The 24153-nt window shown below is 45.9% G+C and overlaps 1 protein-coding gene across 2 annotated transcripts in view; it reads left to right on the top strand.

Moving 5' to 3' along the window:
* Positions 1-6103: 6103 nt before the first annotated feature.
* The window catches only part of LOC140729299 (uncharacterized), a 70211-nt gene continuing 52161 nt past the window's right edge, over positions 6104-24153 (top strand). For both annotated transcript variants that reach the window (XM_073048905.1, XM_073048906.1), the window contains exons 1-5: positions 6104-6206; positions 7468-7824; positions 8948-9322; positions 13896-14015; positions 19249-19276. In XM_073048905.1, coding sequence (XP_072905006.1) covers positions 6164-6206; positions 7468-7824; positions 8948-9322; positions 13896-14015; positions 19249-19276 — 923 coding nt within the window. In that variant the 5' untranslated portion in view covers positions 6104-6163. The remainder of the gene's footprint in view (positions 6207-7467; positions 7825-8947; positions 9323-13895; positions 14016-19248; positions 19277-24153) is intronic.

The following is a 24153-nucleotide window of genomic DNA, read 5'->3' as shown; positions in this document are numbered from 1 at the left end:
CCCATACACTTGTCCTTCCGCCTTATCTCTGAATGCCCTGACAGAGCAGGAATCCATCAACTTCTGCTTTAAATATACCCACAGACTTGGCCTCCACCACAGTCTGTGACATAGCATTCCACAGATTCACCACTCTTTGGCTAAAAAACGTTCCTCCTTACTTCTGTTGTAAAAGGTCGCCCCTCAATTTTAAGCTGTGCCCACTCGCTCTGGGTAGCCCAACCAGAGAGAACATCCTCGGCACATTCACCTTAACCAACATTGAGATCCCCAAGCATTCTTCTAAATAACAGTGAATACAGGCCCATACCTACCAAACCTTCCTCATATCTTAACCCTTTCATTCCCGAAATGATCATCGTGAGCCTCCTCTGTACTCCCTCCTGTGACAATACATCCTTTCTAAGATAAGGGGCCCAAAACTGTCGAAAATATTCCAAGTGTACCCTGACCAGTGTCTTATAAAAGCTCAGCATTATCTCCTTGCTTTTATATTCTATTCCTTTGAAATAAATGCCAATGTTGCATTTGCCTTATTTACCACAGACTCAACCTGTGATATAACCTTCTGGGAGTCTTGTACGAGGACTCCCAAGTCACTTTGCACCACTGATGTTTGAATTTCCTCCCCATTTAGAAAATAGTCTACACTTTTGTTCCTTTTATCATAATGCATTATCATACATTTCCCAACACTGTACTCTATCAGCCACATTTTTGCTCATTCTTCCAATTTGTCTAATTCCTGCTGTAATTGCATTGCTTCCTCAGTACTACCTACCCCTCCAGCTATCTTCGTATCATCCACAGAATATTCCAGAAAGCCATCAATTTACTATCTGAAATCATGGACAAACAAAGTGAAAAATAGCTGTCCCAATACTGACCCCTGAGGAACACCACTAGTCATTGGCAGCCAACTAGAAAAGGCCCTCTTAATCCCTACTCACTGCCTCCTGCCTGTCAGCCATTTCTCTATCCAGCCAGTATATTTCCTGTAACACCATAATTTATCTGGCTAACCAGCCTCATTTGAGGCACTTTATCAAATGCCTTCTGAAAATCTTAGTAAGTGACATCCACTACCTCTCCTTTGTCCACCCTGCTTGTTAACTCCTCAAAAAATTTGAACAGATTTGACTGGCAAGATTTCCTTTTGCAGAAACCATACTGACTTTGACTTATCTTATCATTAGTCTCCAAGTACCCCGAAACCTCGCCCTTAATAAAGGACTCCAGCACTTTCCCAAACACTGAGGTTAGGCTAACTGGCCTATCGTTCCCTTTCTTTCTGTCTTCCTCCCTTCTTAACATGAGGAGATGATAGAGAGGAGCTTTAGGCAAGTAGTCACACAGGCCTTGGGAGACAGAGAAGTGGGTAACAGTCAGGAGGGGGAAGGGCATGAGTCAGATACTAGAAACTACCCCTGTAGCTGCCCCCATAGCAATAAGTACTCCTGTTTGAGTACTGTTGGAGAGTCAACCTACCTGGGGAAAACAACAGGGGCTACACCTCTGGCACAGAGTCTGGTCCTTTGGCTCAGAACTGTGGGGAAAAGATGAAGATGGCAGCACTGTTAGGGGACTCTATAGTTAGGGGGTCTTTCAGGCGATTCTGGGGACGCAGGAAAGAAACTCGGATGGTAGTTTGCCTCCCAGGTGCCAGTATCTGGGATGTTTCTGATCGCGTCCACGATATCCTGAAGTGGGAAGGTGAACAGCCAGAAGATGAACATATTGGTAGCAATGACATAGGTAGGAAAAGGGAAGGAGTTAGGAAATAAGCTGAGAAGAGGACCACAAGGGTAGTAATCTTGGGATTGTTGCCTATGCCGCGTGACATTGTGTATAGGAATGGAGTGAGGTGGAGGATAAATCTTTGGCTGAGCAAGGGGCAGGGATTCAGATTTCTGGATCATTGGGATCTCTTTTGGGGCAGGCGTGACCTGTACAATTGAATCCAAGGCAGACCAATATCCTGGAAGGGACGTTTGCTGAGGCTACTGGGAAGAGTTTAAACTGGAATTTCTTGGGGGTAGGAACTGAACTGACGTGATGGAGGAAATGGAGGTCAGCTCACAAACAGAGAAAGCTTGGAGACAGTGCGAGAGGGAGGATAGGCAGGTGATAGTGAAGGACCTGCCTCGCATCAAACTGATGGTTTGAGATGTGCCTATTTTAATGCAAGGAGTATAATAAACAAAGCAGATGATCTTAGAGCGTGGATCAGTACTTGGAACTATGATGTTGTGGCCACAGAGACTTGGATGTCTCAGGGGCAGGAATGGTTACTTTACATGATATGCTAAACCATGCCAGGCTTTAGATGCTTCAGAAAGGACAGGGAGGGAGGCAAAAGAGGTGAGGGTGTGGCACTGCTGATCAGAGATAGTGTCACAGCTGCAGAAAAGGAAGAATTCATGGAGGGTTTGTCTACTGAGTCTCTGTGGGTGGAAGTTAGAAACAGGAATAGCTCAATAACTCTACTGGGTACCTTTTATAGACCACCCAACAGTAACAGGGGCATTGAGGAACAGATAGGGAGATAGTTTCTGGAACGGTGCAATAATAACAGGGTCGGCATGATGGGAGATGTTAACTTCCCAAATATTGACTGGCATCTCCCTAGAGCAAAGGGTTTAGATGGGTTGGAGTTTGTTAGGTGTGTTCAGGAAGGTTTTCTGACACAATATGTAAATTAAGCCTACAAGAAGAGAAGCTGTACTTGATTTGATATTTAGAAATGAAGCTGGTCAAGTGTCGGGTCTCTCAGTGGGAGAGCATTTTGGAGATAGAGATCACAATTCTATCTTCTTTAGCATTGGAGAGGGATAGGAGCAGTCAAGTCAGGAAAATGTTTAATTGGTGTAAGGGGAGCTATGAAGCTATCAGGCAGGAACTTGGAAGCATAAATTGGGAGCAGAAGTGCTCAGGGAAATGTATGGAAGAAATGTGGTAAATTCTGTTCCTCTGGGACCATGTCAGACTTAAATGATTCTTGAAAGATCATGACCAATGCATCATCCACTCATCTACAGCAATCTCTTTCAGGACTCTGGGATGTAGTCCACCTGGTCCAGGTGATTTATCCACCTTTAGACATTTCAGTTTGCCTGGCACTTTTGTCTTTGTACTAGCAACGGCACTCACTCCTGCTCCCTGACTCTCTGTCATGGTCCGGTCCATGAAGACCATGTTCTGGTTCACGGTCTGGTCTGTGGACTAGAGACCTCAGGTCTACCGGCTGTCCCATTGTTTCATTTGGGCTTAATCATAGGCACCTGTTTCTCATCTTAGGGCTGGGAATTTAAGTGGCCCTGGGTTTGAGTGTAGGTGCTGGTTTGTCTTGACAGGATCCTGTCCCTGCCTCTGTGGGGTAAGTCAGGCCCTCTTTGCTGTTACCGTGAGGTTGGATCTGTCCCTCCCTGTCCTTGCCTCTGTTGGATAAGCCAGGCCATCTTTGCCGTTACCCTGACGCTGGACTGTTCCCTTCCACTTCTTTCTGCAATCCACACCTGAAGCCTTGCCTGCAACCTTGCCTGTATTGCCGTTAAGTTCAGCTGCCAGAGTGAGACCAGAGCCTTGCCATGCCAACAGAAGGAACTATCTATCATTGAGCTTGGAACAGTTTCTTTGTGTCCCTGTGTTTAGTGTCCGTGTATGAGTCCAAGCCCTATGTCCTGTCCCCAAGGAGGGGTCCTGACTCTGTGTTCTATGTTCCTGTGCTCAAGTCCAAGGCTCCGAGGAGATCCCGGCCCGTGTCCAAGGCTCCGAGGAGGTCCTGGCCTATGTCAAAGGCTCAGAGGAGGTTCCGGACCGTGTCCAAGTTCAAGTCATAGCCCAGGCCCTGAGTCCTGGTCTCATCCAGGGCCTGTGTCCGTGTCCAGCTACGCCTCTCCCTGCTTCTGCTTTGCTCTCCCTTGACTGAGCTCCCAAGTCTGAGCTTCATGTCCTCGTCAACCCTGGAGTCCTGCGTCCTGCCCCCACATCCAGTCCTGTTACCTTGCCACATCCAGTCCTCGCCTGGATCCAGAGTCCGAGCTCGAGTCCAGACCTAGGTTCTGGGTCCCTGTCCAGGTTCCTAGTTCCTCGTCTAGGTTCCACTTTCCGACTCTAGTCCTAGCCCATGCCTGTCTCCTAGTCTTGTCCAGGGCCTGTGTCTTGTCCAGCATTGTTTCTCCCTCACTTCCCTTGCTTTCTTGATACACCTAGTCCTCTCCCTAGTACTTCAGTGTTTGCGTCTCGCATTTGGATCCGCTCTCAACGCCCACTGTATGACACTCTGATGGTCCTCTGGCACACTTCTAGTGTCTTCCATGGTGAAGACTAATGCAAAGTACCCATTTAGTTCATATGCCATTTTTTGTCCCCCATTGCTATCTCACCAGCGTCAGTTTTTAGTCGTCCAATATTCACTCACCTCCCATTTTCTCTTCATATAGCAGAAAAATACTTGTAGTGTCCTGCTTTATATTATCTGGTAGTTTACCCTCATATTTCATCTTTTCCCTCATAGATTTTTGGTTGTCTTTTGTTGGATTTTAAAAGCTTCCCAATCATCCAATTTTCCACTCGCTTTTGCTACCTTATATACCCTTTCCTTGGCTTTTATGCAGTTCTTAACTTAGTTTGTCAGCTACCGTTGCCTCTCTCTACCATTTGGGAACTTATTCTGTGGGACATATCTGTCCTGCGCCATGTGAACTATTCCCAGAAACTTCAGCCATCTCTGCTCTGCCGCCATCCCCGCCAGTATCCTCCTCCAATCCACCTGGGCAAGCTCCTCTCTCATGCCTTTATTCCACTGCGATACTGATACACGTGACTTACGCTTCCCCCTATCAAATTGCAGTATGGATTCAATCATATTAGGATCACTGCTCCTAAGGGTTCCTTTACGTTAAACTGACTAATACACAACACCCAGTCTAAGATAACATTTCTCCTAAGAGGCTCAATAACAAGCTGCGCTCTAAAGCCATCTCGTAGGCATTTAACAAATTCCATCTTTTGCGACACCAACCTGATTTTCCCAATCCCCTTGCATAGTATCAGAGTCGTCTATTACAATGCTGATCTTACCCTTACTACAAGCCCTTTCCAGCTCCCTTTGCAATCTCAGTCCCACATCTTGGCTAGCACTTGGAGGCCTGTGATTCCCATCATGGTTTCTGAACAGAATTAATACGCATGATACTGACGTCGATGTCCGCATTTATCTTTGACGTTCACCCCGTGACAGAGTAGGTTCCTTCTGGGTGTTCCCACAGTTCAAAGATATACGGGTTGCTGGATTGTCCCGTGATTAGTCTAGGGTCCAATCGGGGGCTACTTCTTACGTCCTTTTATACCGATCTCCCAGTTGAGTTCCCACCAACTCAACTGTCCTTCGACTGTCAATGCTGTCCTTCGTTTTCTTTATCCCAACCTAGTTGCCACAGTGAAATAGACTATTTAATTCTGGATAAAAAAACACAAAATGCTGGCAGAACTCAGCAGGCCAGACAGCATCTATGGGAGGAAGTAGTGACGACGTTTCGGGCCGAAACCCTTCATCAGGAGGGTTTCATCACTCATCGCTCGTGTTGCTATTTAATTCTGGATTTTATCTGACTCTTACGCAAAGGTACCTCTACATTTATATTCTAATGTTAAAGCGATTGTTTGTCAAGAATCAATGGCTGTTTGCAGACCCTAACTTCCGTATACTGGCTGCTGCCAATCAACTAATTAACCATCAATATTCTCCCAATAATTTGCAAAAAGTGTCTCTTTGGGGCTTCAGAACGTTTGAACTCTGCAATACGCGTGGAGACACAACACTTATCACAACTCTCGCCTCCTGCTCCAACCTGCGCCTCACACATTTGTGATGATGATTTCCCGATTAAATAACTCTCCCGTCACCAGCTCCTCACCGCAGGAGAATTCACCTCACGCCGCACTTTGGACGCAAAAACCAACCCACGTGTAGTGACCAACGGGTGGGGCAGGAGCAAGAAAAATGTCCCGAGGGGTGATGGAACCCGAGAGCTGGAGGCGGTGTCGGGGGACTGAAGAAAGCAGGAACATTGACTCATTGACAGGGCAGTCGTGAGTCATAGTCAGTGTTACCGACGGACGCGATCAGGTCCAGAGAGGAAGTGTTGGTGGGGGAGACGCCATGGACGTTTCGCTCTGTCTGGTGTTGCTACAGTTGACAGTGGGTGAGTAGACCCAGCTTCATCACGTACCACCTCTATCTCCATTCCTCACCTCTCCTCTCATCAGCCAACGCCTCCTAACACGCCCTCCAGAATACCCTCTCCGGTGCAGAACACTCGGCACCGTTTCGGGAGGCCTCCTCCCTGTTCCGCTTCTCCATTTCAGAGAGGGAGCGTTAGTCCGTGTGATGCGTTCCCGGTTTGGAGGAAAAAGTGTCTGCATCGAGGAACAACCCGAAGTGCTTCCCACCCGCTAACGGGTATGAAGAGTTGAAATGAGGAACAGGAGGTCCGGGCAAAAGCCTGTTACTAAGGTCGGGGTTAAAGCTGGAGGGGTGCTGAGGTGGAGGGTTTTTTTGTGGAGGGAGACGATTCGTTACTGATCGGAGAGAGAGGGTAAGGACAGAACGGGCAGAGAGAGCTCGAAGGGCGACAGTGCGAGATCCGGGTTTAAGTCCATAACGGATTCCCGGGGATAGTTGCAGGTTGGAATCCAGAAAGAAGGTTTTTATGTAATGATTAACAGATCCTCAGGGGTTAGTTCAGGCTGGAATCTCTTGCGAGGGTCTGAGTTGTTTATACAATGAATAACAGATCCGAAGCGTTAGTTGCAGGTTGGATCTACACACGCAGGATCACACGCACATGGTATTGCAAGGGTTAAAGGCGTTTATACGGGTCAATAACATTCCCGAAGTCTGTAGATTCTGGAATCTAATCCCTGTGTTCCAGGAGTTTATACCTGTGTTGCCTGATTCCCCATTGGAGCTTTTAGGCTCAGAGTGCGAAAGCTAAACGTAAAAATTATTATCGATGGAGCTAAATGACACGTAATTTCAAAATAATTTTCCTTGCAGACATTTCAGGAAAATAATGTAATACAATAGGATTTATAATAATCTGCACATAAGCAAAGACTGTCAAACAATACACAAAGCTAGTGAAATTCTGGAAACAGAAATTATACTGACAACTAGATTTGTTAAGAGCTCTTGAGAGTGAGTGTGCAGGTGGGAGAGTGAGTTCACAGATACAGTGAGTGAAGTTATCCACGCCGGGTCAGGGTGCTGGTGGTTGGTTGTGCGGGTCTGTTGCAATTTGGATTTAACGGGTTAGAGAGGAGAAAGAATTGTTCTGCAGTTCGGTCTGTCAATCAGAGGGCAGGGACTTGCCTGGCGCTGAGAGAATTACGGGTTGATTATCCGCAGGGTGAGATGTGGTTGGAGGTTCCCAAATGACCATTTGCTCCCTCCGTCTCCCTCAGCATGGAGCAGCGGAAGTGGGTTCCGGGTGGAGCAGCCGAAATACATCGAGGCTGTAGTGGACGAGTCTGTCACTCTCACCTGCACCTTTACGCACCCGGAAATCTCCTCACACCGAGACATTGACATCAGATGGAGAGTTCGCAATAACCACAAGACAGATATATTGAGATACCTGGATAACTACACACTCAAAGATTTCAGAGGCCGGATCAAGTTCCTGGGTTCGCCACTTAGAGACAAGACAGGCTCCATCCGCTTACACCGGGTCGAAGAAAGGGACACCGACATGTACTTCTGCATTGTGGTGATCTCGGGGGAAGAGTACACAGGTCCTGGGACCGTCCTGTCAGTTCAAGGTGAGAACCCCTACCTCTGTCTACAGAGACCGTGGAGTTTGATGCGTCTGGAGCTGTTGTCTGGGGCTCGGGTGTTGCAGGTGAGGGAACGACGAGTGGTAAATGGAGGAAGCTACGGGGTTTACGATGTCTGAGCCGAATAAGGAATTAGACAGGCGGACGAAGCAGATGAATCTGCGGAAGTCTTACAGACACACACAGGCACGAACACACACCTAGCGATTCCTGACAGTCCGTGGTGAGAGGGGAGTCGGGTCGAGCATACTGTAATTATGTTGGATAACAGACACCAGGGATTCAATTACTGAAGTGGATGTAACTCAGGCGCTCCGTGGGTTTATTTATCGATTAAGTGATACAGAGCTGTGAGATACAGACGGGGATCTAATCCAGGGGTTTGGTTTCTGGGCAAGAGAGCCCAGAGAGTTAGCAGTGAGTGGTATCTTATCGAGGGGTTCATTGAGTTTATATTGTGAAATACAGGTCCCCAGACGTGAGTTAGAGGCTGTAATCTCTGTAAACAATTTGGGAGTTTAATATAGAGAATAACAACTAACCATGAGTTGAGTAATGGCCAGAATCTAATCTGGTGTTCAGATTGTTTACCTGGCAACACACAGACACCCGGGAGTGAGTTGCAGACTGGACTGCAATCGCGGGTTCAGAGGGTTTATATTTAGAAATATATGCCCAGAGAGAGTTACAGGCTGTGACAGGTTGTTTGGAACTCGGGATTATGCATAGAATAACAAATCCCCATCTATGGGTTACACGTTGTGATCTAATACAAGGGTTTAAACAGTCTTTGTTGAGAATGGCAGGATCCCAGAAGCGAGTTTGTTGCTAACATGTAATCCAGGGGTCTCAGGATTCGATGCCTGGTTTGCCTAATTCCCCATTGGTGGTCACAGGCTTGGAGAGTGGAAGATGCTAACAGTTAGGAATGGAGACTTTCTAAGTATGCATTTGATGGATTTGGAAGGGGATGGATTTAGTCCGGAGTTTAGTTTATTAATCAGAGCGCAGGGACTTGTCTGTTGCTGAGAGTATTATGGGATGGTTTTCTGCCGAATAAAATGTGATAGGAGGTTCCCGAATGATCGTTTGCTCCCTTTTCCCTCAGCACGGACCGGTGGCCGTGAGTTCCGGGTGAAGCAGATGGGGTACCTGGAGGCTGCAGAGAATGGGTCCGTCATTCTCCCCTGTTCCTTCACCTACCCGGACACTTATACTCCCCGAGACATTCATATCACTTGGAGAGTTGGTGGCTTTCATGGTACAAAGATATTCAATTCTTCACAAAACAACGCATTCGGGGAATACCGAGGCCGGATCGAGTTCCTGGGCTCCCCACTGCGAGACAAGACGGGCTGCATCCGCTTACATCGGCTGAAAGGAATAGATTCCAATTTCTATATCTGCCGTGTGACAATTTTGGAGGATCATCATAAGCCGACTGCATGGCAAAGCATCTCAGGGACGTTTCTGTCAGTGAGAGGTGAGTCCTGAATCCTTACACTGACCTCTGCTCTTGTCTAAAGGTTCTTTGATTTCATGGTTCAATGTAATTTCTAACGATTTATTTCCTGTGCATTGAAGCAACTTCATGTTTTCATACAATAAGGAAGCAGTCCCTTCAACCCTTTGTGTCCATGCTGACTCCAATCCACTTGAATCCTGTCTCCCGACCCTTGGCTGCTCACCTTTTGTCCCTGGGTAGTTCAGGTACTCGTCCAGACGCTTCCTAGATGCTGTCACTGACTCCGCTTGTTCAGGCAAAGTGCTCCAGGTGCTCACCACTCTCTGATTCCCATCACCTCCACCCAATCACCCTAATATTGTGATCTCAAGTTTTATTTGTTTATGATATGAGGGTCCTGTAGTCTATACCCCTTGTAGTTTTAAAGACCTTATACATGTGTTCCTTCAAAACCTCCTTAACTCCAGGGACAATTGACCTGGTCTCTCCTCACCACTGCAGCTCAATCCCAGATTACATCCTGTGAACATCTCCACCATCTCCAGCACTACCACATCCTTCCCTCTGTTTGACAATACTTAATATTTTCCTACCATTGATGCCGTGTGTCCTATCCTGATGGATACTGCCAAAACATATTGCCTCACATAGGTCCAGACTGAACTCCACCAGCCACTTGCCAAATGCAACAGATTCTGCAGATGCAGAGAATCCAGAGTAACACACACAAAATGCAGGAGGAACTCAGCAGGTCAGGCAGCATCTATAGGGGGAAATAAATAGCCGATGTTTTGGACAGAGACCCTTCTTCAGGACTGGAAATTAATGGGGAAGAAGCCAGAATGAGAAGGTGGGGGGTGGTGGGGAAGGAGTACAAGCTGGCAGATGGCTGTGTCTGGATGCAGTCATGGTTGAGGAATCGGAGGGCAGCAGAAACAACAGATGGGGAGCAGTGGGAGAGGCCCCTGTGGGAGAGATGATTAAACTTCTCCAGAGTAGGCATACCCCGAAGAGACATTGCAGTGGTTCAGCAAATTATAAACACTATTGCCCTATTGTCCTGTTTATTATTTATTGTAATGCCTGCACTGTTTTTGTGTACTTTATGCAGTCCTGGGTAGGCCTGTAGTCTAGTGTAGCTTTCTCTGTGTTGTTTTTTACGTAGTTCGATCTAGTTTTTGTACTGTATCATGTACCATGGTTCTGAAAAATGTTGTCTCATTTTTATCGTGTACTGTACCAGCAGTTATGGTCAAAATGACAATTAAAGTGACTTGACTTGACTTGAAGATTCTGCAGATACTAGCAGAATCTATGGAGATTTCTCAGACCATTTCATCAAAACATTTCCCCTAGCTAACACTTCCCTCCACACTGCCAACATCTCCACACATCTTTGTGTCATCTGAAAACTTACTGATCATGCCTTCTACATCCACATTCAGATCATTCGTATGCACTCAGAAGCCACTTTATTAAGTACACCTGCTTGTCAATCCATATATATAATTAGCTAATTATATATATATTATATATATAATATATTAAAATATATATTATAATTAGCACTGTCCCAGACAGTGGAAAACATCCTGTATTGTCCCGGTACCGAAGAAACCACAACCAAAGGAGTTGAATGACTTCAGACCTGTTGCCTTGACGTCGCACGTGATGAAGACCATGGAGCGGCTGATAATACAGAATCTGAGGCCACAAACCAGGCACGCCCAGGATCCTCTTCAGTTTGCGTATAAGGAGAAGGTGGGAGTGGAGGATGCTATCACGTATTTGCTGCACAAATCACTCTCTCACCTAGATAGGGTCAGTTGTGCTGTGAGGATTACATTCCTTGACTTCTCTAGTGCCTTTAACACCATCCAGCCCAAGATCTTAAGGCACAAACTAACGGAGATGGGAGTAGACTCTCACATGGTGGATTGGATAGTGGACTACTTGACAGATAGACCTCAGTATGTGCGGTTGGGAGACTGTAGGTCTGACACGGTGGTCAGCAGCACAGGAGCGCCGCAGGGAACCGTACTCTCTCCGGTCCTGTTCACCCTGTACACATCAGACTTCCAATATAACTCGGAGTCCTGCCATGTGCAGAAGTTCGCTGATGACACGGCCATAGTGGGGTGTGTCAGGAATGGACAGGAGGAGGAGTATAGGAAACTGATACAGGACTTTGTGATATGGTGCAACTCAAACTACCTGCGTCTCAATATCACCAAGACCAAGGAGATGGTGGTGGACTTTAGGAGATCTAGGCCTCATATGGAGCCAGTGATCATTAATGGAGAATGTGTGGAGCAGGTTAAGACCTACAAGTATCTGGGAGTACAGTTAGACGAGAAGCTAGACTGGACTGCCAACACAGATGCCTTGTGCAGGAAGGCACAGAGTCGACTGTACTTCCTTAGAAGGTTGGCGTCATTCAATGTCTGTAGTGAGATGCTGAAGATGTTCTATAGGTCAGTTGTGGAGAGCGCCCTCTTCTTTGTGGTGGCGTGTTGGGGAGGAAGCATTAAGAAGAGGGACGCCTCACGTCTTAATAAGCTGGTAAGGAAGGCGGGCTCTGTCGTGGGCAAAGTACTGGAGAGTTTAACATCGGTAGCTGAGCGAAGGGCGCTGAGTAGGCTACGGTCAATTATGGATAACTCTGAACATCCTCTACATAGCACCATCCAGAGACAGAGAAGCAGTTTCAGCGACAGGTTACTATCGATGCAATGCTCCTCAGACAGGATGAAGAGGTCAATACTCCCCAATGCCATTAGGCTTTACAATTCTACCGCCAGGACTTAAGAACTTTTTAAAAGCTATTATTAATGCTTTTTGAGATAGTGATTTAGATGCATATCATATTTTTTACTGAGTTAAGTATTGTATGTAATTAGTTTTGCTACAACAAGTGTATGGGACATTGGAAAAAAGTTGAATTTCCCCATGGGGATGAATAAAGTATCTATCTATCTATCTATCTATCTATCTATCTATCTAATGATGTGGATACAACTCAATGCAGACATGGTCAAGAGGTTCAGTGGAACATCAGAAAGTGGAAGAAATTTGACTGCAGAATGATTGTGGTTCCAGAAGAGGCAGTCTGAGAATCTTAGAAACTGCAGATCTCCTGGGAATTTCACTCAAAACAGTCGGTAAACTTCAGAGGAGAATGGCCAGACTGGTTCAAGTTGTCAGGAGGGCATTCACAACCGGCTTTTCAACACTGGTGTGCAGAAGAGCACCTCTGGATGCACAACACATTGAACCGTGAAGTGGATGGGCTACAGCAGCAGAAGACCAGGGATATACACTCAGTCACCACATTATTTGGTACAGAAGCTACAAGATAAAGTGGACACTGAGCAGCAAGTTGGATCCTGATGCTTTGAGTCCAAAGGTTCTTCAGAAGTCAAGAATCAGGCATAAATCCTACTAATGATCATCTCATTCGATGTTACAAGAACAGAAAATGGACAAGAAAGAGGAGCTCGAAACACAAAGAAATGGACAAAGGGAAAAGCAGTTGTAATCACCTCAGTGATAACACAATCTCTAGTGTCAAAGACTAGAGGTGACTCAAATTCCAGTGATAACAATTAGCCCATAAAAGACAAACAGAAGAAATTTGGATGCTGGAAATCTAAAGCAACTCACAAAACAATTGCTGGAAGAACTTTACATATCAGGCAGCATCTATGGATATGAATTAACAGTTGACATTTCCAGCCAAGTCCCTTCTTCAGGGCTGGAGAGTCAAGGGGAAGACAACAGAATAAAAGGCGGCAGACGTGGGGGGAAAGGAGGGTAGCTAGAAGGTGATAGGTGAAGCCAGGGGGTAGGAAGGGTAAAGGGTTGGAGAGGAAGGAATCTTATCGCAGAGGAGAGTGGACTATAGATGAAAGGGATGGAAGATGGGACCTGGGGGTTACAGGCAGGCAAGAAGAGTTAAGGAGCCAAAGTGGGGAATAGAAGAGAAAGGTAGAGGGAGGATTTTTTTGTTTAGCAAGAGGAAAATCTATATTCATGCCATCAGGTTGTAAATAATTTATACTTAAATAATATATTACTTATGAGTGTTTTGTGCCTGGTGCTACATACTTGTGATGCTGTTGCAAGTAAGTATTTCATTGTACCTATGCATTGTACTTATGTGTACCACTTAGCAACACATTGCTCTGCGACGACACCAGTGCCAAGCTGCTTGGGTTCGAGTGCCCTTCCCTTGGACAACATCGGTGGCATGGAGAGGGGAAGGCTTGCAGCTTGGGCAACTGCCGATCTCCCATATAACCCTGCCCAGGCCTGCACCCTGGAAACCTTCCAAGGTGCAAATCCATGGTCTCACGAGACTAACAGATGCCTAAAGAAAAGAATGCAGATGAGAATAAACTTGACTTTGACCCTTCTCATAAAACAAATGCTCCCTCTTTGTGGTGGACTTGCCCTGGGCATTTGAGGAGGCAAGTTCTTCATGGCTACTGACCAGGGGCGACGCATACCCTCCTTAACATGGGAAGGGTAGTTCAAGGAATAGAGATTGTAGAAGGTGAGCTAATCTCTTCTCTGCTTGAAACCCTCACAGCCAGATCAGCTGACCCCAGGGGCACTCTGACCTGGCTCTACATCCTTTTGGGGGTCTGCGGGCTAGCACTATGTGTCGGACTGGTCTTCGGGATTTGGATCGTCAAGAGAAAAAAGAGTGGTGAGTAATTCTCCAAGATATATATGAAAGCCCTTTCCGTGGGAGATCCCTTCTGGAAGTCGTCATCTCTTTGGGAGATCCCTTTCACTCTGAGTTCCCTCACTGATATACGCCTTTGGGAGATGACTCTCTCTGGGAAAATCCCTCTCACAGAGTTCCCTAACTCCCTGTGAAATTCCTCTCACTAGGAACCCTGACTGGACAGTCCCCTGCCCTATCTCCCTCTGGGAGATTCACCCCTCCCTTCCCCACTCTGGGAGATTCATCACTCCCTGCTCTAAGAGATTTGAGATTCCTCCCACCCCAACTCTGGGACATTACACCCACCCACCCTGCTCTGGAAGGTACCTCTCCCCCCGCACTTGTGGCACCAGAGACCCAGATTCAATCCCCTCCTCCAGTGCTGCCTTTCTCTGCGTGGAATTTGCACGTTCTCTCTGTGACTGCATCAGCTTCCCCCACCCCCACCACAACCTCCACGTTCTCTGGTTTCCTCCCACATTCCAATGATGAGCGGGGCTGTTTGTTAACTGGCTGTCATAAATTGCCCTGAGTGCACGGGTAGGGATGAGAGAGCATGGGAGGAGGAGAGCAGATGGGAATATGGGAGGGGAAAATTAGTTTCGTAAGTAGAGGAGTGGAATTGTTCTGAGAGGCAGCAGAGCCTTGATAAGCCAAATGTCAGTACAGAATACAAGTGGCAAATCAGCTCATAGCTAAAGGAAGGATGTAGGAGTTTTGAGCTTATGAACAACCTGACTCTAACACAATGAGCGTCAGTGCCCTGCACCCCTCCCGTGCAGCTCAGTTGCAGTTGTAGTTAGTTCTGCAATATGAACATTTGCATAATAAATGGGAAGTCATGTATCTAGGGCAGAGCAATGGGAAATGGACATGATATTCTACAGCTGTTGGAAATCTTGAGCAACATGCACCAAACATTGGAGGAACACAGCAGGTCAGACAGCACCTATGGAGAGGGATAAACAGTTGTTCTAGGTTGATGTTCTAGGCTGAGACCCTTCAACAGGACTGGAAAGGAAGGGGGCAGAAGGTGGGGCCACAGTTAAGGAGTACAAGCTGGCAGGTGATAGTTGAGACCAGGTAGGGGAGCAGGACAGCAGGTTGGTCATTTCTGGTAATTTCTCACCCCCCTCCCCCTTCCCTCTGTTTCCATTCCTCATCCTGGACACCCTTTCATCCCTTCTCTTCTCCTTACCTGCCCATTCCCTCCCTCTGGTTCTCTACCTCATTCTCTTTCCCCCACAGTCCACTGGATCTCCTTTGGGATTCCTTCTTCTTCAGTCCTTTACCTCTCCTTCCAATCACTTCCCAGCTTCTCACATCATCCACACTTTCCCCACCCGCTCACTTTCCTCCCCACCAGGGTCTCACCTGTCACCTGCCAGGTTGTACTACCCCCTCCCCCACATCATTCTGGCTTCTGCCCTCTTCCTTTCCAGTCCCAATGAAGAGTTTCAGCTTGAAACATCAACAGTTTATTCCCCTCCATAGATGCTGCCTGACTTGCTGAGTTTCTCCAGAGTTTTGTGTGTGTTGCTCTGGAAGTAGATGAGTTGAACAGATCACAGGTTGAGAATGGAGCAAATTTCCTTCAGGGTCTCTCTCATTCCACAGCTCGATGCAACCCCACTTCTGACAGATGGATGGAGTGGAATGGAAAAGAGAGAATGGTGGGAGAGGGAAAGGGACACAGCAAGAGAACAGGGCAGAGTTAGATAGGGAGATGGAGATGAAGAACAAGTGAGCAAGAGGGAGACAAAGGGGGAGAGAGACAAAGAGAGAATGAGACATAGTGAGATGGGGAGATAAGTGAAAGCGAAAGAGGAAGCAAGAGAGAGAACAAGAGCAAGCAAGTCACGAGATGGAGAGAGAGAGATGAAAAGGCAAGTTCTTCAAGCAGAATTGAAAGGAAGATTAATGATACTGGAGGAGATCGTTTGGCCCATTGTGTTCATGCCAGCAACGTGCCTCATCCCAGCTCTCAGAAGTGGATCTGTAGCGCCCCCCCCCCCCACTCCCCCCCCCAGAGGTCACAATTCCTCAAGTACACTCTGTAATTGTGACTGCTGTCTCCTTCTCCACCAATTCCTCAGACTGTGAGTTTCAGAGCCCCACCACCCTTTGGTGTGGAGCACATCCCCCTCCGCCACCACCACCAATCACTTTAATCTCCTGCACTCTAAGGGTTCATTGCTCTAATAAGGGAAATGCATGACTTCCCATTTCCAGGAACAGGTAGTTTTAGAAAGTGCATGATTTTTGAAATCCCACATAAAATTGGAGAAATGAAAGAAGACTCATGAAATGTTTTCCATGAATCACAAAGCAAATGTAGGGCAGAGTTTCTTCAGATACCCACACACTAAGATCCGTATACTCCCATTCACGGTCTAGCATCTGAAACCTCTGGGGCTTGTGTCAGCCTAGACTATTACTTTATCCAGTGGCTAGGTGTCCAGTTGCTAATAGTGGTGTTGCAGGTACATAGGGTTGAAAATAAATCTTTTGGCACATTGTCCTTCATAACTCAAAGTATGGAGCTGGGATGTTATGCTGAAGTTTTATAAAACATTGGTGAGACCACATTTGGAGTATCATATGCAGTTCCGGGCACCAATCAATCAGGTTTATTATCATCGGCATGTATCGTGGAATTTGTTAACTTAGCAGCAGCAGCAGTTTAATGCAATACATAATATAGAAGAAAGAAAAGTAAATCAATAAATAAATCATTTACTGTAGACACATATTGAATGGATTAAAATTGTGCAAAAACAGAAATTATATATAATAAATCAGTAAGGTAGTGTTCAAGGGTTCAATGTGCATTTAGGAATCAGATGATGGAAGGGAAGAAGCTGTGCCTGAATTGCTGAGTGTGTGCTTTCAGACCTCCGTACTTCCTACCAGACTGTAACAGTGCAAAAAGGGCTTGCCTTGGGTGCTGAGACTCTTTAATAATGGATGCTGCCTTTCTGAGTCACCACTCCTTGAGAATGTCCTGGGTACTTTGTAGGCCAGAAACCAAGATAGAGCTGACTAAATTTACAACCCTCTGCAGCTTCTTTCAGTCCTGTGCAGTAACCTCTCCCCCGCCATACCAGACAGTGATGCAGCCTGTCAGAATGCTCTCCACGGAACATCTATAGAAGTTTCTAAGTGCTTTTGTTGACATACCAAATCTCTTGAAACTCCGAATGAAGTAGTCGCTGTCTTGCCTTCTTTATAGCTGCATCAAAGTGTTGGGACAAGGTTAGGTCCTCAGAGATCCTGACACCCAGGAACTTGAAACTGCTCACTCTCTTCATTTCTGATCCCTCTATGATGATTGGTATGTGTTCCTTCATCTTACCCTTCCTGAAGTCCACAGTCAGCTCTATCATCTTACTGATGCTGAGTCCAAGGTTGTTGCTGCGATACCACTCTACTAGTTGGCATATCTCGCTCCTGTATGCCCTGTCGTCACCAATGGTTGTATCATCAGCAAATTTATAGATGGTATTTGAGCTATGCCTAGCCACACAGTCATGGGTGTAGAGGGAGTAGAGCAGTGGGCTAAGCACACACCCCTGAGATGCACCAGTGTTGATCATCAGCGAGGAGGAGATGTTATCAGCAATCCACACAGATTGTGGTCTTCCGGTTAGGAATTCATGGGTCCAAGAGCAGAGGGAGGTACAGAGGCCAAGGTTCTGTAACTTCTGGGAATGTTGGTGTTAAATGCTGAGCTATAGTCAATGAACGGTATCCTGCCATAGGTGTTTGTCCAGGTAGTCTAAAGCTGTGTGAAGAGCTTGAGATTGAGTCTGACATTGACCTTTTATCCTAGCTGAGGCAGGAGTTCAGTCTAGTCATGACCAAACTCTGAAAGCATTTCATCACTGTCGATGTGAGTGCTACCGGGCGATGGTCATTAGGGCAGCTCACATTATTCTTCTTTGGCACTGGTATAGTTGTTGCCTTTTTGAAACAAGTGGGAACTTCTGCCCGTAGCAGTGAAAGGTTGAAAATGTTCTTGAATACTCCTGTCAGTTAGTTGGAACAAGTTTTCAGAGCCTTACCAGGTACTCCATCTGGGCTCCTGTCTTGCTAGGGTTCACTTTCTTTAAAGACAGCCTAACATCAGGCTCTGAGACAGAAATCACAGGGTCACCGGGTGCAGCAGGCATCTTCGCAGCTGTAGTTATTTTCTCCCATTCAAAGTGGGCATAGAAGGCATTGAGTTCATCTGGTAGTGAAGCATCGCTGCCATTCATGCTATTGGGTTTTGCCTTGTAGAAAATAATATCTTGCAAACCCTGCCGGAGTTGTCATACATCCAATGTTGTTCGAAATTGTCTCTTCATTCTTGAAATAGCCCTCTGCAAGTCATACCTGCTTTTCTGGTACAGACCTGGGTTGCCCCCACCCCCTGGATGCCACAGATATCAATAAGATTGAAAAAGTACAGAAAAAATTTACAAGGATGTTGCTGCAACATGAGGACCTGAGGTTTAGGGAAAGGTTCAACAGTTAAGACTATATTCCCTGAAGCATAGCAGAATGAGGTGAGATTTGATATAGGTATTCAGAATTATGAGGGGTATAGATATGGTAAAATCAAGCAGGCTTTTTTCACTGAGACAGAGGTCATGGGTTAAGGGCAAAAGGTGAAATATTTAAGGGGAACCTGAGGAGAACTTCTTCACTCAGAGGCTAATGTGAGTGTGGAACAAGCTGCCAGCAGAAGTGGAGGATGCGGCTTTGATTTCAGCATTAAGACAAATTGGGATGAGCACACGGTTGACAGGGGTATGGAAGGCTAAGGTCCAGATGGGACTAGACAGAGTAATAGTTTGGCCTTAGACTAGGTGGACAGATGGATCTGTTTCTGTCATATAGTGCTCTATGACTCTATGTTGTTGAACCTGGTGGTTAGCAGGTCCCCCTCCCCAAAGGTATTTCAATTCTCTCCCACCCACGGATGCCAAGTGCCCCGTCAGCCCAGATCCCGCAACAAAACATCTCAGAGGGATATCGACGTAGTTTCAGACAGGATGACTTGGCCAACAAGGTTCTGCAAACCGTGGGGTAGTGCAGGTGCCAACAGTGGCCGCTCAGAATTGTCCAGGAAGTCCAAGCTTCCACAGACCAGTATGAGAGAAGCTGGAACCCTGCCCAGTGTTCACCATCTCCAAACTTACTCTCTTCCTGTCCTGTCTCTCCACAGCAAATATAAAGAAAGAAAACTACAATCTGTGAGTATACAGTTCTAATACCCTGTTTTATTTGCTCAATGCTGCTGTTTACTGTATATTATTTGCACAGTGTACTCTGTATTAGGGACACCTGTACACTTGTCATTAATGCAAATATTTAATCAGCCAATCATGTGGCAGCAACTCAATGTGTAAATCATGTAGATATGGCCAAGAGGTTCAGTTGTTGTTCAGATCGAATATCAGAATGAGGAAGAAATGTGATCTAAGTGACTTTGACCATGGAATGATTGTTGGTGTCTGACAGAGTGGTTTGAGTATTTCAGAAGCTACTGTTCTCATGGGATTTTCACACACACTAATCTCTAGACTTTGTAGAGAATGGTGTGGAAAAACAAAAGAACATCCAGGGAGCAGCAGTTCTGTTGGTAAAAATGAGAGGTCTGATGAGTTAATCAGAGAAGTCAGAGGAGAATGTTTCAAGCTGGCAGGAAGTTGCCAGTGTATTAAATAACCACATGTTACAACAGTGGTGTGCAGGAAATCATCTCTGAATGCACAACACATCGAACATTGAAGTGGATGGACTGCAGCACAGAAGACCACCAACATTAGGTACCTTCTGTACCTAACAAAGTGGCCACTGAGTGTAATTAACTGAGTTGCTGACAGTGCAGTTTCACTAGCTAACACTTACCACAGCATAAGCTACAATAGCTTCCTGCTTTTCTCCTGCTCGTCTGTGGAAGCTTAGGCTTCCCAGACAACTCTGAGATGTCAACACCCATGGGTTGCAAAATCTTATTGCCAAAGTTGTCATGTATGAGACCCTGCGGATCTCCCTGTTCCAGCCTTTGAGTTCCTCCAGTTTGTTGTGGGAACTGGGCAGCTGGAGGACCTGGAGCCCATGGGGAGGAGGGAATCAAACCCTCTCTCAGGTGCAACAGCATAGAGTCATAGAACACTACAGCGCAGGAACAGGCCCTTCGACCCATCTAGTCCATGCCAAACTATTATTCTATCTAGTCCCATCGACCCACACCTTGACCTTAGCCCTCCATACCCCGCTCAACCATGTACTCATCCAAATTTCTCTTAAGTACTGAAATTGAAGCTGCATCCTCCACTTCCACTGGCAGTTCATTCCACACTCGCACTACCCTCTGGGTGAAGAAGTTTCCCCTCAAGTACCCCTTAAATCTTTCACCCTTAACCCATGACCTCTAGTTCTGTGGAAAAAGTATGCTTGGATTTACCTTGTCTATATACCTCATAGTTTTGTTGTACCTCCTTTTCATCTTCTATATTCCAAGGAATGAAGTCCTAACGTGGTCAATCTTTTCTTATAGCTGATGTCCTCCAGACCTAACAAATTTTCTCTGTACTCTTTTAACCTTGTTTACATCTTTCCTGTAGGGAGGTGACCAAAACTGCACACAATACTCCAAATTAGGCCTCACCAACATCTGATACAACTTCGACATAACATCCCTGTACTCACTACTTTGATTTATGAAGGCCAATGTGTTAAAAGCTCCCTTTACGACCCTGTCTGCCCATGTCATCACTTTCAATGAATTATGTACCTGTATTCCCATTGTTCTACACACTCCTCAGTGCCCCACCATTCACTGTGTATGACACACTCTAGTTGGTCCTACCAAAGTGCAACTCTCTGCATTAAATTCCATCTGCCATTTTTCAGGCTATTTTCCAGCTGGTTCAGATCAGCTTCAAGCTCTGATAATCTTCCTCGCTGCCCACTAAACCCCCAGTTTTGGTGTCATCTGCAAATTTGCGGATCCAGTTAACCATTTTATCATCCAGATCATTGATATAGATGACAAACAACAACGTACCCAGCATCAATACCTCCTCTAGTTACAGGCCTCCAGTTAGAGAGGCAACCATTTACTACCACTCTCTGTCTTCTCCCACAAAGCCAATGTCTAATCCAATTTACTACCTCATCATCAATGCCAAGCAAATGAACTTTCTTGACCAACCCCACATGTAGGACCTTGTCAAATGCATTGCTAAACTCCATCCACAGCCTTGCCTTCATCAACATCCTGGTAATATCTTCAAAAACTCTATAAGATTGGGTAGACGTGACCTACCACGTACAAAGCCATGCTGACTATCTCAACCAGTCCAAATCCATCCAAATAATTATCTACCCAGTCCCTTAGAATACCTTCCAATAACTTCCCCACTGCTGATCTCAGGCTCACTGGCATACAATTTCCTGGTTTATTTTTGGAGACTTTCTTAACCAGCAGAACAACATTAGCTTATCCCCCAATCCTCCTGTACCTCACCTGCCACTAAGGATAATTTAAATATCTCTGCTAGGGCTCCTGATATTTCTGCACTTGCTTCCCACTGGGTATGAGTGAACACCTTGTCAGGCCCTGAGGATTTAGCTACCCCAAATTTGCCTCAAGACAGCAAATACCTCTTCCTCTGAAATCTGTGTAGGGCCCATGACTTTGCTGCTGCTTTGCCTCACTGTTACAGACTCTGTGTCTGCCTATTGAGTAAATACAGATGCAAAAAAAAATCCATTTGAGATCTTCCCCATCTCTTTTGGCTCCACATATAGATTACCATTCTGATCTTCTGGAGGACCAGTTTTGTCCCTTGCAATCTTTTTTGTTATTAACATTTCTGTAGAAACCCTTAAGATTTTCATTCACCTTGTCTGCTAGGGCAGCCTCATGCCTTCTTTCAGCCTTCCTGATTTATTTCTTAAAGGTTCTCTTGCTTTCCTTATATTCCATAAATATCTCATCTGTTCTTAACTGCCTATACTTGCTATGCACCTCCTTTTATTCTTAACCAGATTCCCAATATCTCCTGAAAACCGAGGTACCCTAACCTTACTATGTTCACATTTTTAATCTGACAGACACGCACAAGTTTTGTACTCTCTAAGTTTCACATTTGAGGACCTACCACTTAACAAGTACACATTTGCCAGAAAACCACCTGTCCTAATCCACACTTGCCAGATCCTTTCTGATACCATCAAAATTGGGCTTTCTCCAATTTAGAATCCCAGCCTGTGGATCAGATGTATCTTTCTCCATATTTACATTATGATCACTAGTTGCAAAGTGCTCCCCTACACAAACTTCTGACACTTGCATTGTCTCATTTCTCTAATCAAAGAACAACTATTGCACTCTTTCTCTCTCATTGGGTCTGCTATGTACTGATTGAGGAAACTTTTCTGAACACATTTGACAAACTCTATCCCATCTAGGACTTTTACAGTATGGGAGTTCCAGTAAATATGCGGGAAGTTACTATTTCCACTATAACAGACTTGTATTTCTTGCAACAATCTGCGATCTTTCTCCAGATTTGTTCTTCTAAGTCCCATGGACTGTTATCTAGTCTATAATAAGGCACTATTAACATGGTAATACCTTTCTTATTCCTCAATTCCACCCATAAAGCCTCTTTAGATGAGTTCTCAAGGCTGTCCTGACTGAGCACTGCAGTGATATTCTCCCTTTCTGGTACCACCGCCCCTCCCCATTTAATCCCTTCTGCTCTGTCGCATCTAAACTAATGGAACCCTAGAATACTGAGCTGCTGGTTCTGTGCCCCCCACCCCCTGCAACCAAATCTCACTAATGGCTACAATGTCACAATTCCACGTGTTGATCCATGCTCTGAGCTCATCTGCCTTTCCTACAATACTTCCTGCATTGAAATATGTCCAGCTCAGGACACTAGTTACACCATGCTTAACCTTCTAATTCCTGACTTGTCTGAGGTCTTACCAACATCTGGCTCCACAAACTCTCCACTATCTCTAGGACCCATCCCCCTGCAACTCCAGTTTAAACCCCACCATGCAGCATGAGCAAACCTTCCAGCTGGGATATTATTCCCCCTCTACTTCAGACGCAAGCCATCTCTTCTGTATAGGTCCTAACTTCACTGGAAAAGAGCCCAATTATCCAAAAATGCACTCCCTCCTACACTAAGTTCTCAGCCACATGTTAAAATGTACGATCTTCCTTTTTCTGGCCTCAATAGAGTGTGGCACGGGTAGCAATCCTGAGATTACAACCCTGGACATCCTGCCCTTTAACTTAGCACCTAACTCTCTGAACAGACTTTGCAGAACCTTGTCATTGGTACCTACATGGACCTTGATCTCTGGCTACCCAACCTCCCACTTAAGAATGCTAAGGACTCAATCTGAGATATCCCGGACCATGGCACCTGGGATGCAATATAGTATTCAGGAATCTCATTCTTGTCCACAGAGCCTCCTTCCTGACCCCTAACTACCAAATTCCCTATCACAACAGCTCACTTCTCTCCCTTTCCCTTCTGAGTCACAGGGCCAGGTTCAGTGCCAGAGACCTGACCACTTTCCTCTGCTAGGTCATTTCCCCCATGCCCCAACAGTATCCAAAGTTGAGGAGTATGGCCTTAGGGGTACTCTGCATGGGCTGTTTAATCCCTTTCCCTTTCCTGACTGTCACCCATTCTCCTGTGTGCTGTACCTTGGGTGTAACTCCTTCTCTATATGCCCTACCTATCAGCCCCTCAGCCTCCCAGATGATCTGGAGTTCACTCAGTTCCAGCTGCAACTCCTTAAGGTGGAGTGTTAGAAGCTGCAGCTGAATGAGGAGAGATTGAGTGAACTAGGGGTTTTCTCTTTGGAGTAAAGGAGAATGAGAGCTGATTTGACAGAGCTGTACAAGATGATAAGAGGCGTGGATAGACTGAACGTCCAGTCAGTTTTTCCCAGGACAGAAATTGCTAATACAAAGGGGCATAATTTCAAGGTAATTGGGAGAAAGTATGGAAGGGATGTCAGATCTGTGTTTTTTACACAGAGAGTGGTGGGTGCATGGAAAATGCCATGCCAGAGGTGGTGGTAGAGGCAA

The sequence above is a fragment of the Hemitrygon akajei genome, chromosome 6 (genome assembly GCF_048418815.1).
Source record: "Hemitrygon akajei chromosome 6, sHemAka1.3, whole genome shotgun sequence".
Taxonomy (NCBI): domain Eukaryota; kingdom Metazoa; phylum Chordata; class Chondrichthyes; order Myliobatiformes; family Dasyatidae; genus Hemitrygon; species Hemitrygon akajei.
The sequence above is the reverse complement of the archived record's forward strand: the minus strand, read 5'-3'. Positions and strand labels throughout refer to the sequence as shown.